Source organism: Spermophilus citellus (assembly GCF_964194105.1).
Source record: "Spermophilus citellus genome assembly, chromosome: 3".
NCBI lineage: Eukaryota > Metazoa > Chordata > Mammalia > Rodentia > Sciuridae > Spermophilus > Spermophilus citellus.
Genome location: NC_138184.1, coordinates 192,629,222 through 192,653,667, shown reverse-complemented (window position 1 = coordinate 192,653,667; position 24,446 = coordinate 192,629,222). Strand labels below are relative to the sequence as shown.

The following is a 24,446-nucleotide window of genomic DNA, read 5'->3' as shown; positions in this document are numbered from 1 at the left end:
CCGAGGATTGAACCCTGGCCACACGCATGCCAGGCGAGCGCACTACCGCTTGAGCCACATCCCCAGCTTCTTATTACTATCAAATTACCTGTTATTTATTTATTTATTTATTACTTTTGTAGAAACAGAACATACCCACATAATGTATACAAATCATATTTAGGATGAATATTCATAAACTGACAACCTCATGTTACTATTGTTTAGGTGATTGGAGAACCATAATCATACGTTGTTAAAAATGCACACAAGATGAAAATGACAAATTTAAACATATTTTATGTTATTAATCTGTGAAGTCAGCATATAACTAATAAATAAGATGGTCCTCAATAAATAATTTTATATTTTTGACTAATCAAAATATAAAAAATATACACATATTAGCAATGAATTTCATAGCTTATGGAAAACTGTACTTTGTGGAGGTAGAATAATTAATATATTAGTAAACAATTTAATCATTTTTCCATATATTTCTCTATTTAGCATGTATATTTTGTTTAAACTTGAAATTCTAATTGAATAACTTTTATAATCAGTCATAAAATATTACTTTGTGTTAGCTGCAGGCATATGAATTAGAGCAGGTTACTTTTTAGTTACAAGTGGAGAAAAATTCTACAGTACTGATATCCTTTTTATTTGTGACTTAGTATTATACATTGTTTTTCTTTGCATTGATTTTAAACTATATCAACGCTTTAAATGTGTATACTATAACATGCTCTAAATTATATGGCTTCATAAATACATCAGGAAAACATTAATGCTCAGTTAATAAAGCTAGCACATTTTGCATACTAACAATGCATTTAATTAGAAAATACAGATTACTTATTCTAAGAGGCTTCATCAACCTTAAATAAATAAGTATAAACACATAGTGTATAAACACATTCATACCTTAGATCATATTCCTGGTTGTCATCCTAAAACATTCAGTTGTACTGCTATTGACAGTAGAGATATAATCAGCATTTGGGTTTTATCACTCATATTTAAATTTCCTATGCATATTAGCATAATCTGTTTTTCACTTAATAATTACCATACACAAAATTAGATCCCACTGGTATAGTATAAATATAGTATTTTTTATATGAGGAACCATTATAGGGAGAGAGATTTTAAGAGTTAGATATGACTATAGAGGAAAAAAATTCAGTTAACCCATTACAATTATTGAAGCTCAAGATCACACAATTAATTTTCAGAATAGTATATCTTGCTATTATAGTACAAACACTTTAAAATAACATAAATAAAACTGTCATCCCTACTTTGGGATATGAAAACCTTTTGAAGGTGGCTAATTGTACCACAGATATATAGGTACTGGCTCCCCTTTTTGTCTTGGTCATAGGTTGGGGGGTGCAGAAATTCAGACACAGAGGAATGGGGATTTCCTTTGTCCTACCAAGAGGTGAAGACTGCAGGAGTCTAGAGAGCTCCTTGTTCTCTAGCAGTTCAGAAAGTCATGTTGCTGCAGATGTACATTTGGGTAGTGGTATATGCCTACAATGGTATGTTATTCAGCCTTAAATCAAAGAAACCCTGTCATGTGTGACAGCACAAATGAATTATGCCAATTGACATAAGGAGAACAAATACTGCTTGATTCCATTTATATAAGGTATCCAAAACTGTCCAGCATAAGCAGAAAGTCATAGAAGCAGAATAAAAAGGTGGTTGCCAGGGCTGGAAGGAGAAGAAATGGGAAATTGAAGGAATGGAAAGTTTCTAATGTGAAAGATGAAGAAGTTTAGAGGTCTACTCTAAAGTATAACTCCTCCAGTTCATAATACAGTATTGTGCATTGTAGTATAGTTAAAGGGAATAGATATAAAGTTGTGTTCTCACCCCATCCCCCAAAAAGCACACAAGGAACACATGGAATTTTCGGAAATGATGATTATCAAGGGTATATTTCCAAAACTCATAGATGTATATATTAAATGGCATAGATTTTCATACATCAATTATACTTCACTAAAGCTAAAATAAAAATGATGTTGCTATATGTGATAACGAGTTTCTGTAGTGCTCCCTGATTTTGTCGTTGTTGTTGTTTACCAGGACCTACTCTTTTTTATGGACCACAATTGCATTATGTGCCTAGTGATAAAAAAAAGTGAAGTATAGATGAGTGAATTGAGCCATAAAGAGCTTAAGAAACTTATCCCAGGCAGCAATACTGAAAAAAGCCAGAAGCAGAATTTTGACCCTGGTACAGTAGGGTTCAGAATTTTCATTGATCCTTAAAATATCATAGATCCATATTCAATAATATACACTATTGAATGAGTTAAAATTTTAAGTGGTTACACCTTTCCATTAAAAGACACATATAACTTCAAATACGTGAAATACTTTCCTGAAGAAATAAAAAAATGAATAAATGTTGTTTTTGCTTAGAAAAGTAAGTAGCTTAAAGATTTTTGTTTTGTATCAGAGAGAAGAAAGGGATGTGCATTTTGAATATTTCCATATGTTTTCTGTAAGTGACATAAAAAACAAATTTCTTCATACACAAGAATGTTTTAAAAAAATCCAAGTATAGACTTCAAACCCAACACAACCAAAATGTAGATTGTTTAAACTTTTGAAGATTTGTTAAATGTTTTATATGAAGTTTTATATAGTGTTATAATCTGCATGGATTATATGGACCAAAATAATATTTGTGCTTGATAAATCATATTTTATGATATCATGTGACCTTCAATTCTGAGCTAATGATTATGGCATTACATTTCTTTCTCCAAGAAAATGAAATCCAGGTTTTTACCACCCTTCCTTAATGCTTTAAATATTGTAAATGTATTTTAAATACTTCCAATGTTTGTTTAATGAGTTGATTATTCAGTCCCCATTTCTTTAGGCTCCCAATACCCATCTCTAGGCTGAGTCCAGGGCTCATCACTGTGTCTGGGGAATGTCACCATATACCATTGGCCTGGACTTTTCATGTCCTCAAGTCCCTTAACTTTGGCCATGTGCACAAACACTTCCTCCATTATTTAATACTGACGCTTTCTTCATTGCTAATCACCTGAAATAACACATTTGTATTTCATCTCATTCCAAAAGACATTTGAAGGAAACAAGAGACCGTCTTTTTTCTGTATCCAACTGAATGATCCTCATTATCAAACTACTAATTTAAACATGATTTTAATTTATTATTGTACCTATAGAAGAAATACAATAATATAATAATATACTACTTTGTTTACCCAATTAAATACACACACTTGATATTTTGCTTTTGTCTGTAATTCTATTTGCTTTTGTCTATAATTCTGTCTTGTTAGTGGCAATATTTTGTGGAAAAAAAAATACTGATAAACATCTCCACAGACTTAAAGGTCTCTCTGTATTGTGAGTAATATTCTAATTAAGGGAATTCTTCAACACCTCTTTAAAGCTTCTTGAAAGAACATAGTTTCCTTATGTCACACACAGATGAAAAGGTTTGCTGATAATTCTATTCATTTACATCTCATTATATGGTTTAGAAATGTCACTACTTATTTAAGATGTGAAAGAAGTAACAGTGATTTCAAGTCAAATTTAGTAATATGCAACTTGAAACATTAAAATATCAAATACCATAATATTTCTATTCAGAAATGCTTTTATAATATGCTTAGATTCAATATTATTTACCACTATTGTTAAAATACAACTCAGAACATAAATAGGTCTTAATATTTCATTTGACTTGACTGTAACTAATAAATCATTGTGCAAAAGATACATGAATTATATTTCCCTTACTGGATAGTTTCAGATGTTTGAAAGGGCAAAATGGCAAAGATTCAGTGATTGACTCTTCATTTTTATTTTGACCTTCATTCAAAAATCAAAAACAGTTCTCTCTGTCACCTTTTTTGTCCTATAACTTATCACTTCAGGTTTTCTCTGTGATAACTAACATACAGTCAATTTCTGTAAGCAAAGAAATCTACTTAATGCCCTATGATCAGCTGAATAATTTATATATGTCTTCCCCACAGTGCTAATCAGCCCTGTATAGGTCAGGAACTGTAGCTCCACTTCACATTTTTAAAATATCTTTAATTGTGTTCAGACCTCAGTTTATATAATTAAATACTATATATATATATATATTCTTTACTTTTAGGATGAATAAAATATATAAGTAGAAATAAACCCCTACATTATTTTCAAAAGGTATGATAAATTCAAATTTAACATTTTATTTTAAAACCACCAGGAATTAAAATACTCAAGATGCAAAATTTGAAGTTTCTAGATCATGGACTATACAGTTTATCTTCCCAAAGAAATGGTAAAAGAGAAATATTCTAGGATTTATAAATAGTCCATATAGCTTAAAATTCTTTAGTCTATATAGCTTAAAAATATTTTTGGTATAGAATTTTCTTAAGAAATAAAAAGGTAAGAGAAACGGTAGGGCTCCTTGTATGGGAGGAAAAAAAAATAAAACAGATTGATTGTTTCATTAAAACAGATTGATGTTTAACCCCCACACTTCTTGTATGATCAACTGATTTCAGACAAGATTATTGTTCAGTGCTGGAAGAGTCATGGCTGGCTGGTGAGCCAGCCAAGACCTGGAGGAGAGGCCCTGGTATGCAGCTGGTAGTGTGCAGGTGCCAGCCTCCAGGTGCTCCCCTTTTGGCTGCCCAATTTGTGTCTTCAACTTTCTACTTTATCCACTCAATATCCTGGTATCTTTAGATCTTCCTTCCACTGCTAAACTCAGATATAATTTCTTATCTGCAGAAAATACTGAGTGCAGCTTTATTCTTTTTATACACTGACCTCTCTCTCTCTCTCTCCCCCCCCCGTTCTCTTTCTCTCATTTTAGATTTAATAATTATGCTGACATTGTGACATGGACCCAAGTGACCACCACTAATTGCCCTTTTATTCTGAAGTGTTTTTGACAAATCAATGTCCCTAGGTGTATCTTTAGCATTTTTGCTAAGGAAGATACATTGAACCTGTTCTTCAAGCCTTCTTGATAAGAGAATATATGGGTAGATGCCATAGTGGTGATATAATACAAACCTGGTATCAAGGCCTGTGAGGGGCTTACAAAAGATTGGGATAAAGTTTATTTGTATTAATAATTACAATAGACAGCAGTCAAATTAATAGCCTGAAATAAGTATTTAAGAGAGGTGCTCTCTAATTACACTACTTACTTGGTGTATCAAGAGGGACACTAGTTACTTATTTTGTTACCAATCAAGTAAAAATCTGCTTTTACATGTGTAATTGATATGGGAAGAAGAATAAAAGAAAGTAAAAAGAAATTATTGATTTTTTTCAACTTTTTCATTTGAAGATTTATGTAACTGTAAACTAAACTAGAGCAACAGTAAACAATGTAAATTTTAGCCCCATCCAAACCCAAGCCTAATTTGAATAAACCAATTTAGATGTGGCTTGAATTATAATAACATTAATTTAGGGCTGAAATAAATACATTATGTTTTCTACTTTTCAGGAACAGATTTATAACACCTAAAGTTTGGTGTAATACACTCTCTGTAGAACATCATCTGACCTGAGTTTTAAATCAATGAATATTTTGCTACAACTCAAATATAACAAGCTGAATTCAGGGTTTTTGCTTTTGATTTAAGAATGGTTAGTCTCCTGCAGAGCTAACTTTCTAAGCCTATTTTCCTCAGATCGCAGTTAGCACCATAGTACCAATAATTCTAAATGAAGTAATACAAAAATAAATGATATTAAACAAATAAGACAAAATGTTGTCAGAGCTATAATGACACTCTTCCCAACCTAATATTATAGGACCCCGCTTGTTCCCAAGCCCAAGTACTGCAGCAGGCCTCTCTCCCTGCTCCCACACAGGGCTGCAGAAACCTTGCTTTTTCTCCCTCCTGAACTGTTCTACTCATGCCAGAGTTCTGGCCTCTCAAGAAAAGTTTGGAAACAGACTATATATATATATATATATATATATATATATATATATATATATATATATAATTGAGCTTTGTCATATTAGAAATAGTTGTTAAATATTTATGTGCAGTTTGGTTATGTGAAATAGGCATCTTTATTCCTTACTAGCAGTTGTATGTAGACTGTAATAATTTCACAATCTATATTAAGAATCTTAAAAATGCTTATCCCATGAACTAATTAACTGCATTTCTAGGAATGGATCACAAGGGAAAACTCAGAGATGTGCAAAAAGGATAGACCTACAAGAGGGTAATTGACAGTATCTTTTCATAACAAAAAGAAAGCCTAAAAACCCAGGATTAAATACTAAATACCCAATCCACGTGTACATATATGGAATATATATTCCATTAAAAATATCAAATTTGCAGTGGATATTTAATGAAATAAAAAAATCATCATGAGTGTTATAAAGCAAAAACTGTGATATGAATTTCTGAAATTTAAAAGAAATTTAAGTGATTAATTTATTTTTCAACCATGTATGAACACCAAGTATGTAACAGATGTTGAGTAACAAAGATGAATAAGACCATCCCTGATGCCTCAAGGATTTCACATTTTGGATTTAGTAATTTAGTAATTTTGGATCTTGCTTACTTGCTTAATTCTAAGGTCTAATGTGGATACTAAAAACCTATTTCTTATATATACCTGTTAATGTGTTTTCCCATTGAAGCCTCCAAATGAGGCACAGGTACCAAAGCAAAAAATGGTGTGGTACAGGATACAAAATATAACTAAAAGTTGTATCTAGTATTTGAGTTTAGTTTTTGATATGTCTAGGTTCATGTAGAAATTGGTAGTTCTGAAACAGTGGGCTTGACAAAGATGTTGAATGAACTGACCATTTGATAAAACATGGAAAAGCAATAGGCCAGGAGCAGTCGGTATCTGGAACAGACAATTCCACCAAAACATTATGGACTTAATGAAGAAAGAGAACCCAGGTGCTGCTCTTAACATAGGCAGATTTAGGAGGGAGGAAAAGAGGTAACACAGAGGAAACTTGACACTGTTAAGAACAGCAACATGGACTTGTTCAGGGCTTCTGGGTAGGGAGAAGACTCTTGAGAATGCAAAAGCCACTCAAACAGTTATTTCTTTATTCCTTCATCTTCTACCTGCCAGATTTTTGTTTATCTTTTCAAGGCCAGCACAACTGTAAATATCTGTCGGGACTTTCTTGGTGGTCAGCCCAGAGTAATTGATCACTCACTGTCAGTGTCCTCAGAGTACTTTAAACATGCCTCTCTGATAGCCCCAATTATCCTGATTTATGGCTGTTATGTCTCTGTATCTCCTTCAAAGATAGGAGCTCATCAATGACCAAGGGACTCAATCATATGTACCCCATGGTAAGACAGTATCCAGCACAGAGTTCAGTAAAATGTGTGTCCAATAAAGAGAGGGGCTCAAAGGGCACCATCCCTAATGCTGATATTACTAATATGCTTGTAACAGATTAAAATGGGTCCGGGGAGAGAAAAATCACTTTGCCGGAAAGATGAAATAACAAAACACTAAAAATTGATCTATCCTTTCTAGATGAATTAATATGATAAAACAAATAATAAGAGAAATAGTGAAGATATTTACACAACCCTAAGAACAGTTTTATTTCAGCTCTCAAAGGTGTGGATGTAAGTAGGTTGGTAGGGGTCACTGTAAAATTTTCAATGTAGGGAATCATTCAGAAAGATACTGATGTTATAAAATGTCTTAAAAGCACATAATTAAATTAGACTAAAGGACTCCTTAAGTCTGGTTTAATTCTGCATTCTATTAACTAAAAATTTCTTCCAAGATTTTCTGCAGCTCTATTATAGCAATAAATTTTTGTTCATCAATGAAGACTCTGCTGTGCTTCACTTTTGAAGACATTTAAGCATCTAGATAAACTGCAGATTAAATTATGTGGTTTATGATGTTAGTGTTAAGTGCACTTTATTGGTTTATAATATTTTGAAACTTGGTGATTTGTGTGTCATGTCTCTTCTGTCCATTAACCAAACTTTGACTAAAAAAGAAAATTTCCTGTGCCAATTAACCAACAGAACTGTAACACACACACACACACACACACACACACACACACATACACACACATGCACTCACAAAAGACATACACCATGATAGGTATGCAAAGATCTTCAAAATGGAAATAACACACCAAGTTTCCTCTAAAATTGCTACTTCTATACTTAAAGGAATAAAATGCTTTATGTGATCATAATGCAATTAGGAATAGCTAGTCACCCATCTATCTCATCAAGAGACATTTGACATCAGTCCAATGTTTAGGATGAGTCAAGCATATATCTGAATTCAAATTAAAAATCCTACATCAGTGATGGTAAAAGAAACCTACCATATAAACTCCTGAAAGTCATAATCTTCATCACTTTCATCACATGCCCTAAGTATCTTCAAAAAAGTCATTTTTAAAGTACAAGATACAGAATGAGAATATTTCCAAAGCCTATTTGCCATAATGCTTGCAAAGAATTTCATTTGAATAAATTTACACTGGTTCTTTTTACCTGCAATAATAAATTTTAGCTCACTTCACAGCTGTATCCATATAGCAGTCCACACTGAATATATCAGCTTAGCTGCTTGCAGACAAATATAATGAGGCAGGCAAGTTTTCATTTGGTCTCTTTCTGGGAAGAAAGGGAAAACTACAGCTGGAATGCAAGTATCCCTGTACAGGACATTGCAAAAGTCAGCATTTCTATTGTTGATAAATTTCAATTCAAGAAATTATATCGGCTTACATGCTTGAAAGAGAATCCCTGAAATTAAAGGTAGACTGCAATACTGTGTCAAGACACAGTGCAGATGGTCAGACAAGGGAGGTTGAACAGCAATGAAGAACTTTAAAGAGAAAGTTGAAGAAACCTGGGACTGTGTAAGAGAGGGAAAAGACTGTGTGTGTATGTGTGTGTGTGTGTGTGTGTGTATGTCTGTCTCAGAGAGCGTGAAAAAGAGAAAGAATGTGCTGTGGGGCATTTTGGGAGACATAAAGGTAAAAGAAGATTTATGATGTTCAGTGTAAACTCCTGTTTTATTTTCAAGAAGATCCACAGTAAAAATCTATATAACTTTTTGAAAAGGAAAGAAAAAAGATATCAATACACTGAAACTGAACATTGAACTGGAACTTAAATTAATACTTCATATTTTAATTTGGTATATATGACAGCAGAATGCATTTTGATTCATTATACACAATTGCAGCACAACTTTTCATTTCAGTGGTTGTACACGATGTAGCATCACACCAAATGTGCAGTCATACAGGTACCTAGGGTAATGATGTCCATCTCATTCCACCATCTTTCCGGCCCTCATGCACACTCCCCATCCTCCCTCCCCTTTGCCCAATCACAATTCCCCCATTTTTCCGACACCTACCTCTCCCCATTATGGATCAGCATCCACTTATCAAAGAGAACATTCAGCCTTTGGTTTGGGGGGATTGGCTTACTTCACTTAGCATGATATTCTTTAACTCCATCCATTTATCTGCAAATGCCATAATTTTATTCTCTTTAATGCTGAGTAATATTCCATTGTGTATATATACCACAGTTTCTTTATCCATTCAGCTACTGAGGGGCATCTAGTTTGCTTCCACAGTTTAGCTATTGTGAATTGAGCTGCTATGAACATTGATAAGGCTGTGTTACTATAGTATGCTGATTTTAGGTCCTTTGGGTATAGACCAAAGAGTGGCATAGCTCAGTCAAATGGTGGTTCCATTCCAAGTTTTCTAAGGAATCTCCATACTGTTTTCCACATTGGTTTTTACCAATTTGCAGTTCCGCTGGCAATGTATGAGTGTTCCTTTTCCCCTCACATCTTCGTCAACATAGATTGAATAATTGTTGTCTGTATTCTTGATACTGCCATTCTGACTGGAGTGAGATGAAATCTCATTGCTTCATAAAGCAATATGAGGATATCCTTGTATTTGACAATAAGGCAATGGATTCTTTAGATAAAAATATTATTAATATGTCACATCTGAAGAAACTATAAGAATAAATTATAAAATCTCAAGAACACTATTAAATTCTCAGTCAATATACTGAATAGTTTAAATATTTACCAAAATACAAATCTGTAATCACTTACTGTATTTTCCTATGCTCATTAGAAAGCATTAAATTCAAATTTCTGTCACCAACAATTATTACAACCTAAAATGATAATTTAAACCTTTGAGACTTACTCTTCACAAAACCAAAAAAAATATTCAATCTTGGCTTCTTCAATTAAATGTATATTGGAAGTATATCTTAAAATATATTATAGAAAATTTCATTTTTGTGTATATCACAACTAAAAACACCAAGATAGATGCTCCTGGCTTTAAGTGTTTAGTAAAAATGAGGTATAGGTCATATAAACCTCTGGCACCTCAGTTTCCTTTCACTAAAGCAGAGGTGTATTACTTCTTGCTCTATATTAATTAAGTAACTATGAGGAATTAGTAAAAGAACATGCAGGCATGAGTGCTTGAAGAATTATTTAGTACCATGAGACCACAAGGAGATGTTGTTATTCCATCCAGCAATTTAAAAAAAAACAAAAGGGTGACTTCTAGAATGGACTAACATTTGTATACATAGTTTCTCTGCAGATTTTAAATAAAAGTGATAAAGTCATCCTGCTTCTTGAAATCATCACAGGTCTCTTACCCAAATTATTATTTTTCTTTATTGAAGCCATCACTATCTAATCACAAAAAAATCCAACAGGAGCTTCTACACATCCTAAAAAGTGTGCTCATAATTTTTTTCAGATTTTCCTCTTAAATGTTCTTTTATTCCTATGACACATGTTCCCTGAGAACATTCTTATATTTTTTAGCTACTTGGATTCTAAATAATTTTTCTTGAATGACAATTGCATACTAACTGAAGTTCCCAGAAAACATCTGGATTGTTGCTGTTGGAATTTTAAAATTCATGGCCCAAATAATCTATCATTTTCTCAATGATAAATATAATCACTGTAAATTGCCATAAGATCCAGCATTACTTCTTCTCCTAAGTATATATTCACAAGAAATGAAAGTATATGACCACCCAAAAACTCATCAACAAATGTCCATAGTAGTATTATTCCAAATAGCCAAAATGTGGAACTAAGCCAAATTTCCACCAGTTGATGAAAACAAAATGTGGTTTACTGATAAAGTGGTAGCATATTCAGCAATAAAACCAATGATATATTGAGATAAGCTGCAATATGGATGAACCTGGAAATCACCAAGTCAAGTAAAAGCCATTAACAAAGGTATAATTCCATTCATATGAAGAGTCCAGAAAAGGCAAATCTATAGAGACAGAGAGTACATAAGTATCTGTCTAAGTCATCGCGTGATGGCTAAGGGATACAGGATTGCTGTAAGGAGAAATGAAAATGTTCTAGAATTGATTGTGGTGATGGATGCACAACTATGTGAATATACTAAAAGCCATTGAACTGTACACTTTAAATAGGTGATTGCATAGTATGAATTATATCCAATAAAGCTGTTAAAAGAATGGCTCTCTAGTAGTAATCCCAAGTACTTAACACATGGCCAACAAAGGGAATTCATTTATATAAAACATAAATGGCACAAGAGTCATTTTTTCCTGTAATTTTCATATTTTTCATATAACACTCAAATTAAGTTAGCTTTGAGATAATGCTGTCCAGGTGGAAAATTACTTCAAGAAGATTGATCTTGAAAGCTCTAAAAACTTTCATCATGATTCAGTACATCATAGTGCTCATGATTCTGCAGTGCTTGATCAACCAAGGTTGAAAACCCACCCTGTCTGCTCCGTAATATTTATTCTCTGCTTTTGGAACTTTCACAGCTGAAGCAGTTCAAAACTAGGTCTCTTATAAAACAAGCCAAGGGAGCTGAAGAAGTTACATTAAATCTTACAGTAAGAGACAAGGAGAGAAATGTATCTTAGCAGCAGTCAAAGCTTTCCTTATGAATTATTTGATTCCATAAATCCAAATCCATTTTGATGACTCTCCCATTAAAGAGATGCAGTCACCACTGTGAACTGTCAGAAGGAGCTGTTTTATAGAGCAACTGAACCTCGTGATCTTTGTTGCATTTCCGTGATGTCCTCATCAGCTCAGGGGCAGCAGATGCATTGGTCCTATCTCCTCTCACCCCACAGGCCCATGAACTAATGACAAATGAAGCACAGTGGATGCAGAAGGGTGATGGCTAGAAACATGGCTAATCAGATACTTGTACTTGAACATGGTGTTCCACATACTCTCATGTAGTTATTCTCTAAAACTCAAAAAAAAAGTATCTTTTGAATGTATTTTTCACCCACATTTTTAAGTTTCACATTGTTCACGGTTTGATATAATTTGTCAAAGAGTTCTTCAAACAGTGCCTGGTAATTTTGGCCCACTATATATTGCTGTGTTGTCTGCTGATACTGGAGCCCTCTCTCTAACCAATGGCAAATGGTGGGCCTGCAGCAGGGTTACAGTAAATGTGTTGCTTCTTAGTCAACCAAGTCTACAACAAAGATGAGCACAGCCACCCTCAGACCATGCCTGGGCCACTGCCCTTATCTATATTCTCTGAAATAGATCTCTCAGAGAAATAGTAAATTTAAGGTTTATTTATTTTAATAGTGTTCTAATGAAAACCACAGAGGAAAAAAAAGGCAAAAATCTTAACTAATTAATCTAAAAGAATACTACTGCTATATTTGAAAGTATGTTTAATTAGCATTATTTAAGATGGTATTTCTCCTGGATAGTTTGCAAGGAAAATTATAAGTTAATTTAGATGAACAATCATAAAATTTATAAGTTCACATTTGGCTTAACATTAGCAAATATATTCTTTCATTGCTGGCAATATTTTACCCATACAAATATACTTGGTCTCAGACAACAGCAAACACAGGCCAGGCTTCTTAGTATTGCAGCTGATACAGCCATCCATCTATTCGTTTCTCCAAATACATGCCCACCCTTCTTCCCATACCAACTCATTCCCTTCTTCTTCTTTTTTTTTTTTTTTTTTTTTTTAGCGGTGCTGGGGATTGAACACAGAGCCTTGTGCATGCGAGGCAAGCACTGAAGCACTCTACCAACTGAGCTATATCCCCTGCCCAACCCATCATTTCCTTATTTTTAATGCCACAGATTTCTGAGTGTCACTGTATATATGCCATTTCATTTTTCACAAGTGCTCCTTCTCTACCTGTAATTCTTTTTATAGCTTTGGTCCATTTTGTAAACTTTTTTGTGCTTTATAAAAGTTTTCCTTCTGTCTCCTGTGCAAGAGAATCACCCTCTTCTGCTATTCTACATCTCTATATGCTTCTATTTTTTGTAACAATTTCCTTAGCTAGAATCACCTATTTATACTTAATAGGAAACTCCAGGAGAGAGAGGTTCATGTGCTATTCATGTTTGCTCACCTGCACCTGCTACAGAGCTTGCCATGAAATAGACACTAAACACCTGCCAGTTCTACTTAATTGAACCTGACTGACACAGACTGAGAAAGGAAAAGGTCACCTAATTCCAACTATAGATAGAGTCTTCTGAAGTTGTTCAGTGTGTTGTCTCTGAATAAACTGACTCCCCTAGAAAACAAAAATATTCTATGTAGTTCTATTACCAGTAGTGCCTTAATGATATCATAATCAATATAAACTATTTACAAGTTATCTGTTATATAATTGGTATGCATGGATATGCTGGCAGACAGATATTATTAAAAGAAAAGTATTTCTTAGAAATTGTGCAGGCACTGCAGTTTCTAGACATTATTTAGGCACCAGAGTGGCCAACACAGGAAGATGGTTAGACATAAAAGAATCTTAAAATAAAAGCTCTAAGTTAGTGGGAGGCAATTCAAGAACTTGTGTATTAAAAGCTTTTATAAGAGCTGCTTCTTGATTAACATAAAAGTTAGCACAAAATTATCTAAAACAAAAATTTAACATAAGCATTTGTGCAATTAATGTTTTAGTTAAGTATTCATAACTGCACACATTTTTAAAAGCCACTACTCTAAATATCATATCTAGAACACATTTTAGGATGTACAACTTCCACAATGCCAGATAAATTATGATGAAGTTTCCTGTGGCAATTTAACCATAAATGATTGTGTTATTTGTGTATGCATGGCTGCATTTATGCATATGTGTATGTATGCAGATGTATGTGTGTGAATATGCTTGTAATAGTTCATTATTGTTCTAATCCTATAATAAATTTACAAATGCTTCCTAAATTTTAGAAAATGTACAGATTAATGAGTTTTAAGGCCTTGGACAGTTAAAGAGACATCTTTTTTCCAAGTGAGAAAACAACACTTCAATTTCATTTGGAAGATTTGAATTATAAAGTATATTGAGGAGGACATTATACACATATTACACATTGCACTTTGTATTATAAATTATAAATATATAACATGTACATTGCATTTTAGGAGAGGCAACTTTATTATTAATTATACTATTAATTGTCCCTACTCACAACATCACAGGATAAGAAAGTCTTGCCAAGAATATTCTCAGGTGTTTCCACACAAAGGAATTTTGGAATATACAGTCCCACTTAAAAAGCCACACCTCCAGCATTTCCAGCAGGGCAAAGAGATAAGCACGAAAACAAGTAAAAATAAAACTCTAAGGAAGACTATCTCTGTACTTAAAAAAACTATACTTTAAATAACTTTTCCAACAATAAGGCTGAAGGGTCTGCAATAATGCTGTTGATTCTGATGACAGGTAGAAATTGGAGCAATGTGAGATATAGAGAGGCTTGAGATGCACCCCCAGATCCAAGCAGGAAGAATCAAAATGAGGAAGGAAAGCCAGGGCACAGACTGTCCCAGTGAGAACGCATTAGCAGTTCACACCAGGATCACACCCAAGCAAGAGTTACTATCTGCTGAGTATTGACTTGTGCCAAGTGCCATCTAAGTATTCCACAGGTTTACCTCAAGTTATCCTAGAAATGATCATACCTAAGATATGGCTGAGGAACACAGGCAAAAAGAGCTTAGAAGTCCTATTCTTAACAAATGACAAAATTGAATCAAGATGCACATGTGTCTCACTCAAATATTTGTTATTGTGTATCTCGTTTTATTTTGCACATGTATGCAAATGCACAGAAGTGTATATTGATTTAGGTACTTAGATATCATGCTTCCTTCATTCCAAGCTATGGATCCAATTATTTGAGGAAAATCTCTCACTGTCAGGGGAAGGTGCTTGATAAAGTAGACATCTGTGACATTTGCAATTGCACGACATGATGTTGGAAGAGAAAATAAAACTAACCTTTAAATAATGTGACTTAAATAGCCACTATCTGTGTTCTGATGCCATTTTTAACAGGCACATTATATAACATACCTGCAACCACATTCATCTACAATACTCAGAATAGCCTATCACTGCTGCTGCTATTATAGTGCAAGAAATTACTTGTTCCCAGATTGCACACCGAGGAAGCCCTGCACAACTTAAATTATTTCCAATACACAATCAATATCTTATACATTTGCTTGAGGAAATTAGGTTTCCATCAAAGTCTCTCTATATTTCTAAGTGAACTACTTGGGAAGTGTACTATGTTTCTACCTCTATGCACACAAAAGATCTGCTTCAGAATCACAGTTCAAACAACTGCTTTCTGGTGGTGCTCAACACATTATGTCAATAAGGAAATCTCAGTAGCAAGTTGCCTGGACAACTTGGTTCCCACATCAATTTACTAGGACTTCAGCACAATGTAGCTCCACTGTTTCCTACATGTACAGGAGGATATTTTTCCCCAGCCCATGGCTTCCTCTATGCAATAGCATGGAAATGTAGATATATAGCTACATGATTTATTAACTAGATCAGAGTCAGCTAGAGATATGGCAGGCATGTACTGCACTGGGTGGGGAGCATCATAAAAACTCATTTATTGAAGGTGGGGATGCAAAATGATACAGACATTTTGGAAGAGTTTGGCAATTTCTATTAAAAACAAACACACTTGCTACACAATTCAACAGAATGCTCCTTGGTATCTAACCAAATAAGTTGAAAATTTATATCCACACAAAATGTGTACATTCAGTAACTACCAGCACTTGAGAGCAACCAAAACATAGATGAATGGCTAAGTAAACCATAGAAAATCCATACAATGCAATACTATTCAGCATCCAAAAGAAATGACACAGAGAAAAGTTAAATGCTTATTGGTAAATGCAAAAAGCCAGTCTGAAAAGGGTATATACCATATAATTCCAACAATGTGACACTGAGAAAACACATAGGGCAAGAGTTAAAAGACCAGAGGTGGCTAAGAATTCGGGGTAGGGGAGGTTGTGAAGGATGAATAGATGGAGCACAGGAAAATTTTTATGGCAGTGAAAATATCTGATAAAATACTGTAATTGTGGGTACATTACAGTCTATATATATATATATATATATATATATATATATATATATATATATCACAATCTACAGATGTATTATACAAGGAGTGAACCCTAATATAAACCACAGAGGTTAATTAATAATGTATCAGTAATGGTTCCTCAAATATAACAAATATATCAAATAAATGTGAGATTTTAATAATATAGGAAAATAGTAGGATAATGGGATAAAAGAGAAAATAGTACTTTCTGCTTAATTTTCTGTATTAGACTTCCTCAAAAAGCCTAATAAAAATAAATTTAAAAGAAGCCAAAATCATTTGCCCATTTTCTCTTTTCTCACAGTCTCATCTTCCCCACAAACTTTAGCAGTCATAGTTTTTCCTTTCAACAGTCATGCAAACTAACTCCTTCTACATGTACCATTCATCTCTGACACCTGTGACTTAAACTCCCCTAACATTACTCTACTACAAGTGTCCTTTGGAAATTGTTGTCCCCATAAAACAAGCTCAGTTTTGTTTTCTTCCCAACTGCCCTTGTTTTTTTTCCTGTAATATAACTGATGCAATAATATGGAACCAATATTTATGATTTCATATACTAAACTGTGCAAATATCAGTTAGCTCAATATTTCTGAAAGATACAACAACATCTTTTTGGTTGGATCCAAAAGTATCAGAAGCAATAAATAGGTTGATTTTTAGCATAATTGTTTCAAATTCTGTCATTTTCCCCAACCCTCTCAATATGCTTTTAATTGTTATATCACTTCCTCTAAATATAAACTTTCTTATTGCTTATGTACTTGGGAACTAAGTGCATTTTTAAAAATTGTCTCATTCATCTTAGTGCATTCTTAACTGCTGGTGTGAAATTCTGATAAAGAAAATTTAAAAAGATCTCTACTTTATGGCTCACACCTTGAATTCACACTCTGTACTGTTCTTGTGACAGGGAAAATATGGTTTCTCAAATGTTATTTTGCCAATGTGCATTTCATTAAAGATCATCTTTTGTTAATATCATACGTTTTTATTAATTTTAAGGAAGCCTGTTTTACATATTCATTAGACTAGGGGACTGCACTGTCCAACATCACTGTTCTGATTCATGTCAGAGGCTGAAGGGCTTTAGTTCCTTCTGAAAAGGCCAAACCACAATCACACTTCACCAATAACCTAATCCAAATGTCATCATCTCATCCCAATGCCATCAGACAGTTCTCAATGTGACAATATGGGCAGAAAAAATTCTGGTTATATACACCCCATGACACCCTTAATCTTAGCCTTCATGTGACTTCTGTCATTTTGCAAGCCAGGCAGCTACCTGCAATTCACATAAGGAGCAATCTGAATTACCACAGTTCCATTAAATATATTGAAGCTTCACAAAACTATCTGATTGACTTTTCCAATGCAAATAATCAATAAATTCTTAAAGAATTTTTGAGCAATAATTGTTACATATAAAAATAATTTATCTTACCTTAAGACACTTATTCCTATAATTATAAATATGTCTTAATATTATAAATCTCCAGAAAATACTTGCTCAGCCTTAGCATGTATTGAGATAAACCAGTCAATAGTCAAGTGACTAGCATCTTCCACCATATTGGAGATGAAAGAATAATGTTTAGCGAGATAAAATAATTTAGTAGGTAACATGGATAGAATATTCAATCCATGTTGCTCAGGATCAGCTGATCTTGGTGCCCACCCTATGTCCACTCTTGTCAATTCTCCTCCATCTAATGAGAAAACTTTAGTCACTTTCCAAAAGCAAGTTGTAAGCACAACTGAAACTCAAAACACTTGTGATAGGATAATGCTACACTTATGTATGATCACCAGAATGATAGCCCTATCCCCTTTACTACTTAATGACTGGAAGAATTGAGAGGGATATTTTCCCTTACACATTACAGAAAATTTTATATTCTGATTAATAAGACCTATAATATAAGCACACAATAGAAAAGTAAAGAATAATATTTGTTTTTATTTTAAAGAACAAAGGTATAGTTTAATGCGATTGTGTAAACAACTCTGCAAATGTCAATAATAGTATTGTCTTACACAGAATTAACCTAGTTCAAAAATGTTTAATTTGAGGAATATTCTCCTTGAGAGAGAACTCATAGCTAACAAAAATCCCATCACCTGAATTCTGAAAAATGGCTAGTAGGTTACATGTTTCTTAGATTTCAGTGTAACTTTGTTACATTAAATATAAATTCAATTATTTTATTAATACATTTAAAAAAGGAATCTCTATGAGAGACATTGATAAAAGTTTGATGCATTCAATATTTCCTATATAACTCATGCTAAGTCAATCACATTTTGCTCAATTCAGTCCACTGACTCTCCATTTGGAATTTCTAAATGGATATAATTAACTACAATTATTTTGAAAACATCCTCATATCGTAGAATAAAAAAAATTACCAAACTCCCTACTACTTAGAAATCATGGTAGTTATTCATCTTTCATATTGTAAGTACTTTACTTTTGTATATATGAAATAAGTTTTCTAATTATTCAAATACAAGTTACCTTTCAAATGACAATGACATAAAACTTGATACTTTTAATTTTGTATTTCAATAAATATTTTCCAATATCTTAAATTCTGAGGTTTTTCTCTACTATAAAACAATAAAAGTGTAGTCAGGAGACTTTATGTTCTTATTTATTGAACTTATTTAGTACTATACCTTTTCAACTATGTTATTAATCAAACAAGTGTAGATGTCTACCACTATACTGCTCATGCTCTTTCCCAAAGCACTGCTTTCTTATCAACTTCTCATCTTTCTTACTATTTTCTAAAATATTTTATCATCTATTTCCTAACCTTCCTGAACTTTTCTAGTTTTTGCCTCTGGCTCTTTTATACAACACCTCTTCCATTTAGTGTCTATTGACATTTTCCTTAGATCTTTCTCAGCCACTTTTATTAGTTTCTCTTCTAGGTAGCTCTTAAAAATCTCAATATTCTTTTTTAAATTCATTTTTGTTTTTTACGTACTAGGGATTAAATACAGGGCTTGGTGCATGTTGTACAAGGACTCTGCCATTGAGCTATATCCCTAGGCCCTAAAATATCAATATTATTTGTGAAGTGTTCTGGCTTCCCAATATTTTCCCAGGATCCACTTCTCAGTATTTTCTTCTTTTAATGAACTCCTCATTCCCATGACTTGAATTACCATGTACTTATTGAGTCCCAAGTTTACACCTTTGGCATAATTCTTCTTCTTACTCATTTACTAATATTCCCATTAAAGATAATCATCTGAATAGGTCATTCATTGCTACCTCACGTTCAATATATCTTATTAAAATTATATTTGTCTTCCCAACTGTTAGTCAGACTTGCATATCTGTGACCAAATATTTGATAAGACCAACTTAGTGAAGGGAAAGTTTATTTTGACTCAAAGTATCAGGGGTTCAGTCCATGGTTGGTGGAATCCATTGCTCTGGGCCCAAAATAAGGTAGGACTTTATAGTAAAAGGAGTTGGAAGAGGAGCAAAACTCCCTTTGTGGTGGTCAGGAAAGGGTCACAGAGAAGATGAATGCTTCCAGGGCACACCTCCAGTGACCCACTAACTCCAGCCACACTCTAACCATCCAAAGTTACCACCTAGTCTCACAATCCAATCATTTCTCCTCCAAATATTCCTGCATTAATACAGGAGCATTTGAGGGACACTTTATATCCAAACCATACTGCCAACCCTAATAAATTTGCCCTTCCTCCTTTCATAGCCTTTTCTACCTCTACAGGCATAATGGAGACCTTGATGGCATTTGTTTCTACTCTCCTTGGAGGGTACAGTAAGTGCTAGCTTAGATTTAGCATACGTTTCCTGTAACCAACCTATTATTGATCTTCTACTCAGAGTTTCCAATGGCCTTCATCTACTTGTAAATAAAATTTCCACATCTTTTCCATGGTTTTCTTTCAGTCTAGTCCCAATTCAGCTCATGGGTGTTAAATCTTTTCATTCTTACCAAACTTCCTGCACATGAACTGCGATAGCCACTGCTTTCAAGATGTAGTAATGCTGTCATTTAAAAATTTTTTTTTTATTTTCTCTCTTCCCTCTGCCTTCCACTCTTACCTCAGTAAAAATTCAACTAATCCTTCCATGAGCAAGATCAAATATTAAATCTTCTTTGAAACCTTTCATATCTCATGTATCCACTACATAACTTCTCTAGTCTGATAATGTTCCATTCATGAGTATGGTATGCCATGTTGCATAGTCACACTGGTGTTTAAGTTTCTCACTGGCAGACATCCTATCCCAGCTCTTCATCCAGTGTGACCTCCAATTCAATAATCTCACCATTAATGTGGTTCCCTATGAACTTCTATACTAAGGTCAAGCTAACATCACTGGAATAGGTATCCTGAACTATCTCCCCTTTATCTACCAGTTCCCTTCCTGCCTTTCTTTTCTTTTGTTTACATTAAATGTCTTCATTTTCATCAAGTGATAAACATATGATTCTGTCACCTCTATGTCTTCATTTATAATGTATTTATTTCCTTTAAATACTTTCTAGTTACCCCAAGTACTTTCAACTCCTTTATAGATACAGTGATGTCTCCTTTCCCACTGGGGAAAAAAAATGAAGTGGTCATTATTTTGCTCTTCACTTTATTCCACCATGTTTCACATCAAACCAAGGATCCCCATTATAGAGGCAGCATTATTATCCTCATCATACTAGCTTAGAGTTTTCACGTAAGGGTTACAAAATTACTCTCCCACAACAACTTATTTGATCTTCACAACACTGGGGAGAGCGAGTTAAAAGAAGGTTTTAACACATTTATATGCAGTTGAGAAAACTAAGGGTCAAAAGTTAAGTGAACTGCCAACACTCCTATAGCTATTGGAAGCTGGAACTGGCACTCAAATCAAGGTCTCCATCTCCTTGTTCCTGAGAGCTTTCCACTATTTTAAGCTGTTTATTGGCTTGTGTTCCCACCATGACATTTATGTTGACATATATTGGCAACTCAGATGCTGTACAGTGAATGTTGTCTAGGCTCTCTTCAATCTGAATTACTGCTTGGCTTTTGTAACTTTGATGGTACAAATTTCAACTAGGCAGGTATAGCTTTGTCCAACACTTATTTACCTTAGAAGCTCTTACCAGTCTTCCAGATAATACCACTTAGTGGTAAATTATAGTATGATTAGTGTTTGTCATTGAAAATGAGATTTTGAAAAGTAAAGCCATGGCTTTAGCTACAAAATAGCTTCAACTCTTCATTTTAAATGCAAATACATTAATTTGATTTCTTTTGCTTGCATTAATCAATCAATCTTTAAAGTGTTAGCAAGAATCATTTTGCTTTTTCAAATATGTGTGGGTAGCTTTAAATATTTGGTGGCAAATTCTGTGCTTTAGCTTTAAATAAATTTCTGATTAATACAAGTTGCTGGCTAGATATAACTTCTTTGAAAATCCAAGATATTAGTGCAATTGATCTGTTTCTTCAGCAGGGCAGCAGAGATAGGCTGAAGCCAGGAAAGAGAGGACTCTTTAACTTGTTTGCAACCCCAAGATGAATACAGACTTCCCCCTTTCTACCACATCCCTGTTGATGTTTAGGGATTGCTTTGGAACTCTTAAAACATCTCCAGCTCTAAGCAACAGAAATAATTCTTCACCTCTTGCTTTTTTTCTATAAACACTGGAAGTCTCAGGTTGGCTAAAGAACTCTCAGTGTCCTTTAATGGACAGTGAAAGCAAGCCCACAGAAGAGGGGGTGGTCATTCCTCACTTGGTATTGTTTTCCTGCCTGTCACTGCTTGCTTCACTGTGACTTTCAAACACCTCTCAGGGAAGTACTGAGAGGCAGTTAGCTATTGCTTTTGTTGGTTGTTTGAGAAACAAAGCAAAAGAATTCTCAAGGAAGGAAAAGTTTATAAACAAACATCCTAATAATTATAGACTTTAAAAGTCACGTCACTCATTACAAATTGAACTATGCACAATCTTCATGGTGAGTGCCTTGGAGTACCCTTTGCTTTTGACTGTCAGAATTGCCCTCACTTGTCTTGTTTCGAAGTGTCCCACATATCACAAAGCTATACTTAACAAATTCAACTCTATATCCATACATATTGCTGCACTAACCATCCTGTTTGCCCAGAGACAGAATATAGACTGGGGCTAAACTGCTTGTTCTTTGCCAGAAATGTATGTTAGGAACTCCTAATAGAACGAGAATCCAGAGGTTAAAAATATTGCACTTCATCATGAAAGTGCGGCGTTGCCCTCATTAACTGCAGAACTGCAAGAGAAATATCATTCCAATGACTCACTGTTGCCTGTTTAGTTGTTATGTTTTTCTTTCCTAAGCCCATCGGACATGACCTAATTTGCTTGCGGGATTCATACTTTTTATCTTACAATCCCAGCACAATCCGGCCATCTAGAAGCACCAAGGTCCCCTCCGGAGCCCAGCAGCTCCATATCGTGGACCCACATGTGAAGATGGAAGGAAGGGACAACTCCGTGCCACTTACCAGTCTTCCACAGATAGAGGGTGGGTGCCTCCGCCTCTCTCTGCGCCGCAGCCCCGCGGGCGCCCGGGCACAGCAACAGTAGGAGCAGTGGCAGCGGCAGCAGCTGCAGGACGCCCCGGCGTGGCCCCGCAGCGCCCCGGCTCCTGGACACCGAGCGCTTCCTTTGCAGCCCCATGCTGCCCGCAGCCGCTCCAGGGTCCGGATTCGCAGTACGTTGGTTCAGCAGGGAATTTTTCTTTCCTTTCGGAACGTCTTCCCAAGGAGTACAGAAAGCAAAGATCTTTCCTCCTATTGTTCGTTTCAGATGAAAAGGAGGGAAAGAGCATCTAACACCAGGGAACAATAGCGTCTGTGGTGGCCGTGGACACAGTCGCCGCCGCCGCGGCTGGCGGGGATGCTGCAGTCGCTGCCATTCCGCACAGAGTGGCAGGTCCGTGCAGCGAGGGAAGCAGCCGTCCGCAGGGGGCCCCAGCTGACTGAGCAGGTCCGTGAGGTCTGGGAGGCAGCGCAGCCCCCGCCGCCAGCTGGAGAGAGAGGAGGGGGGCGTGAGCCGAAAGGAGTGAGAGGGGGCTGGAGGCAGGGGGAGGTGAGAGCGCGAGGGCGAGAAGGGGAGCCAGGAAGGCAAGAGCCGGCCGCCAGGCAGCACCCAGCCAGGGCATATCCGCCCAGAGAACTCCAGTGCACATGGTGCGGCGAAATAGGTTTGGAAGGATCATCACCCAGCAGGCTTCAGAATGATGAATAACTGCCATTGAAATTCATCGTCACCCAAGGAGTCAAAGGGTAGATCTATTGGCGTGTTATTCTTGGTGCATATTTGCACAAAGCATCGGTGTTGATAATGTATTTTTAAGCTGAGTTTTCTGAATTACTTTCTGTGAGAAACACTATGATCAGATATAGAAAACACAACTACTACTTGCTGTCAAAATGCACTTAAACTCTTTCTTCATTGTTGTTTAACTTAAAGTAAGCCATTCTCTTTTTAAAACTGAATTCATACTTAAGAAGCATGTACAATGCTAAGTAATGACATTAATAAAATTTCACGAAAACTAATCATAAAATTATATTTCAGGTATGAAGTAAAGTACTCCCTCTGTTAAAAATACACTACTTCTAAGTATCCAGAGAGTTGTGAATAGAAACAATAGGGCAAATTAAGTCAGTAACATTGTTTGCATAGCTCCTAATTAGTGAACTCTTTTCTTAAAATTCTGACAGAAATTTCTCTTAATACTTAGTGTAGAAAACCCTCTCTCATTATCTAAGTTAGGAACCACATGGTTTTGTGTCTTTTGTTCTTTGTTGTTTTCACCTTCTTATATCATGTATCAATAGAAGAATGGGTGAAGTCAAATTATGCTTTATACTTTCTCCCTTTCCCACAGTAATAATTGTTTATTATTTATTTATTTCCTAGTAAAC

The 24,446-nt window shown here is 34.9% G+C and overlaps 1 protein-coding gene across 1 annotated transcript in view; it reads right to left on the bottom strand.

Annotated features, from left to right (window-relative positions):
- Nucleotides 1–23,329, bottom strand: part of THSD7A (thrombospondin type 1 domain containing 7A) — a 394,233-nt gene extending 370,904 nt beyond the window's left edge. Inside the window, exon 1 of the mRNA XM_081283672.1 lies at nucleotides 23,019–23,329. Within this exon, the coding sequence (XP_081139798.1) occupies nucleotides 23,019–23,193 (175 nt within the window). The 5' untranslated portion in view covers nucleotides 23,194–23,329. The remainder of the gene's footprint in view (nucleotides 1–23,018) is intronic.
- Between the last annotated feature and the right edge of the window lie 1,117 nt (nucleotides 23,330–24,446).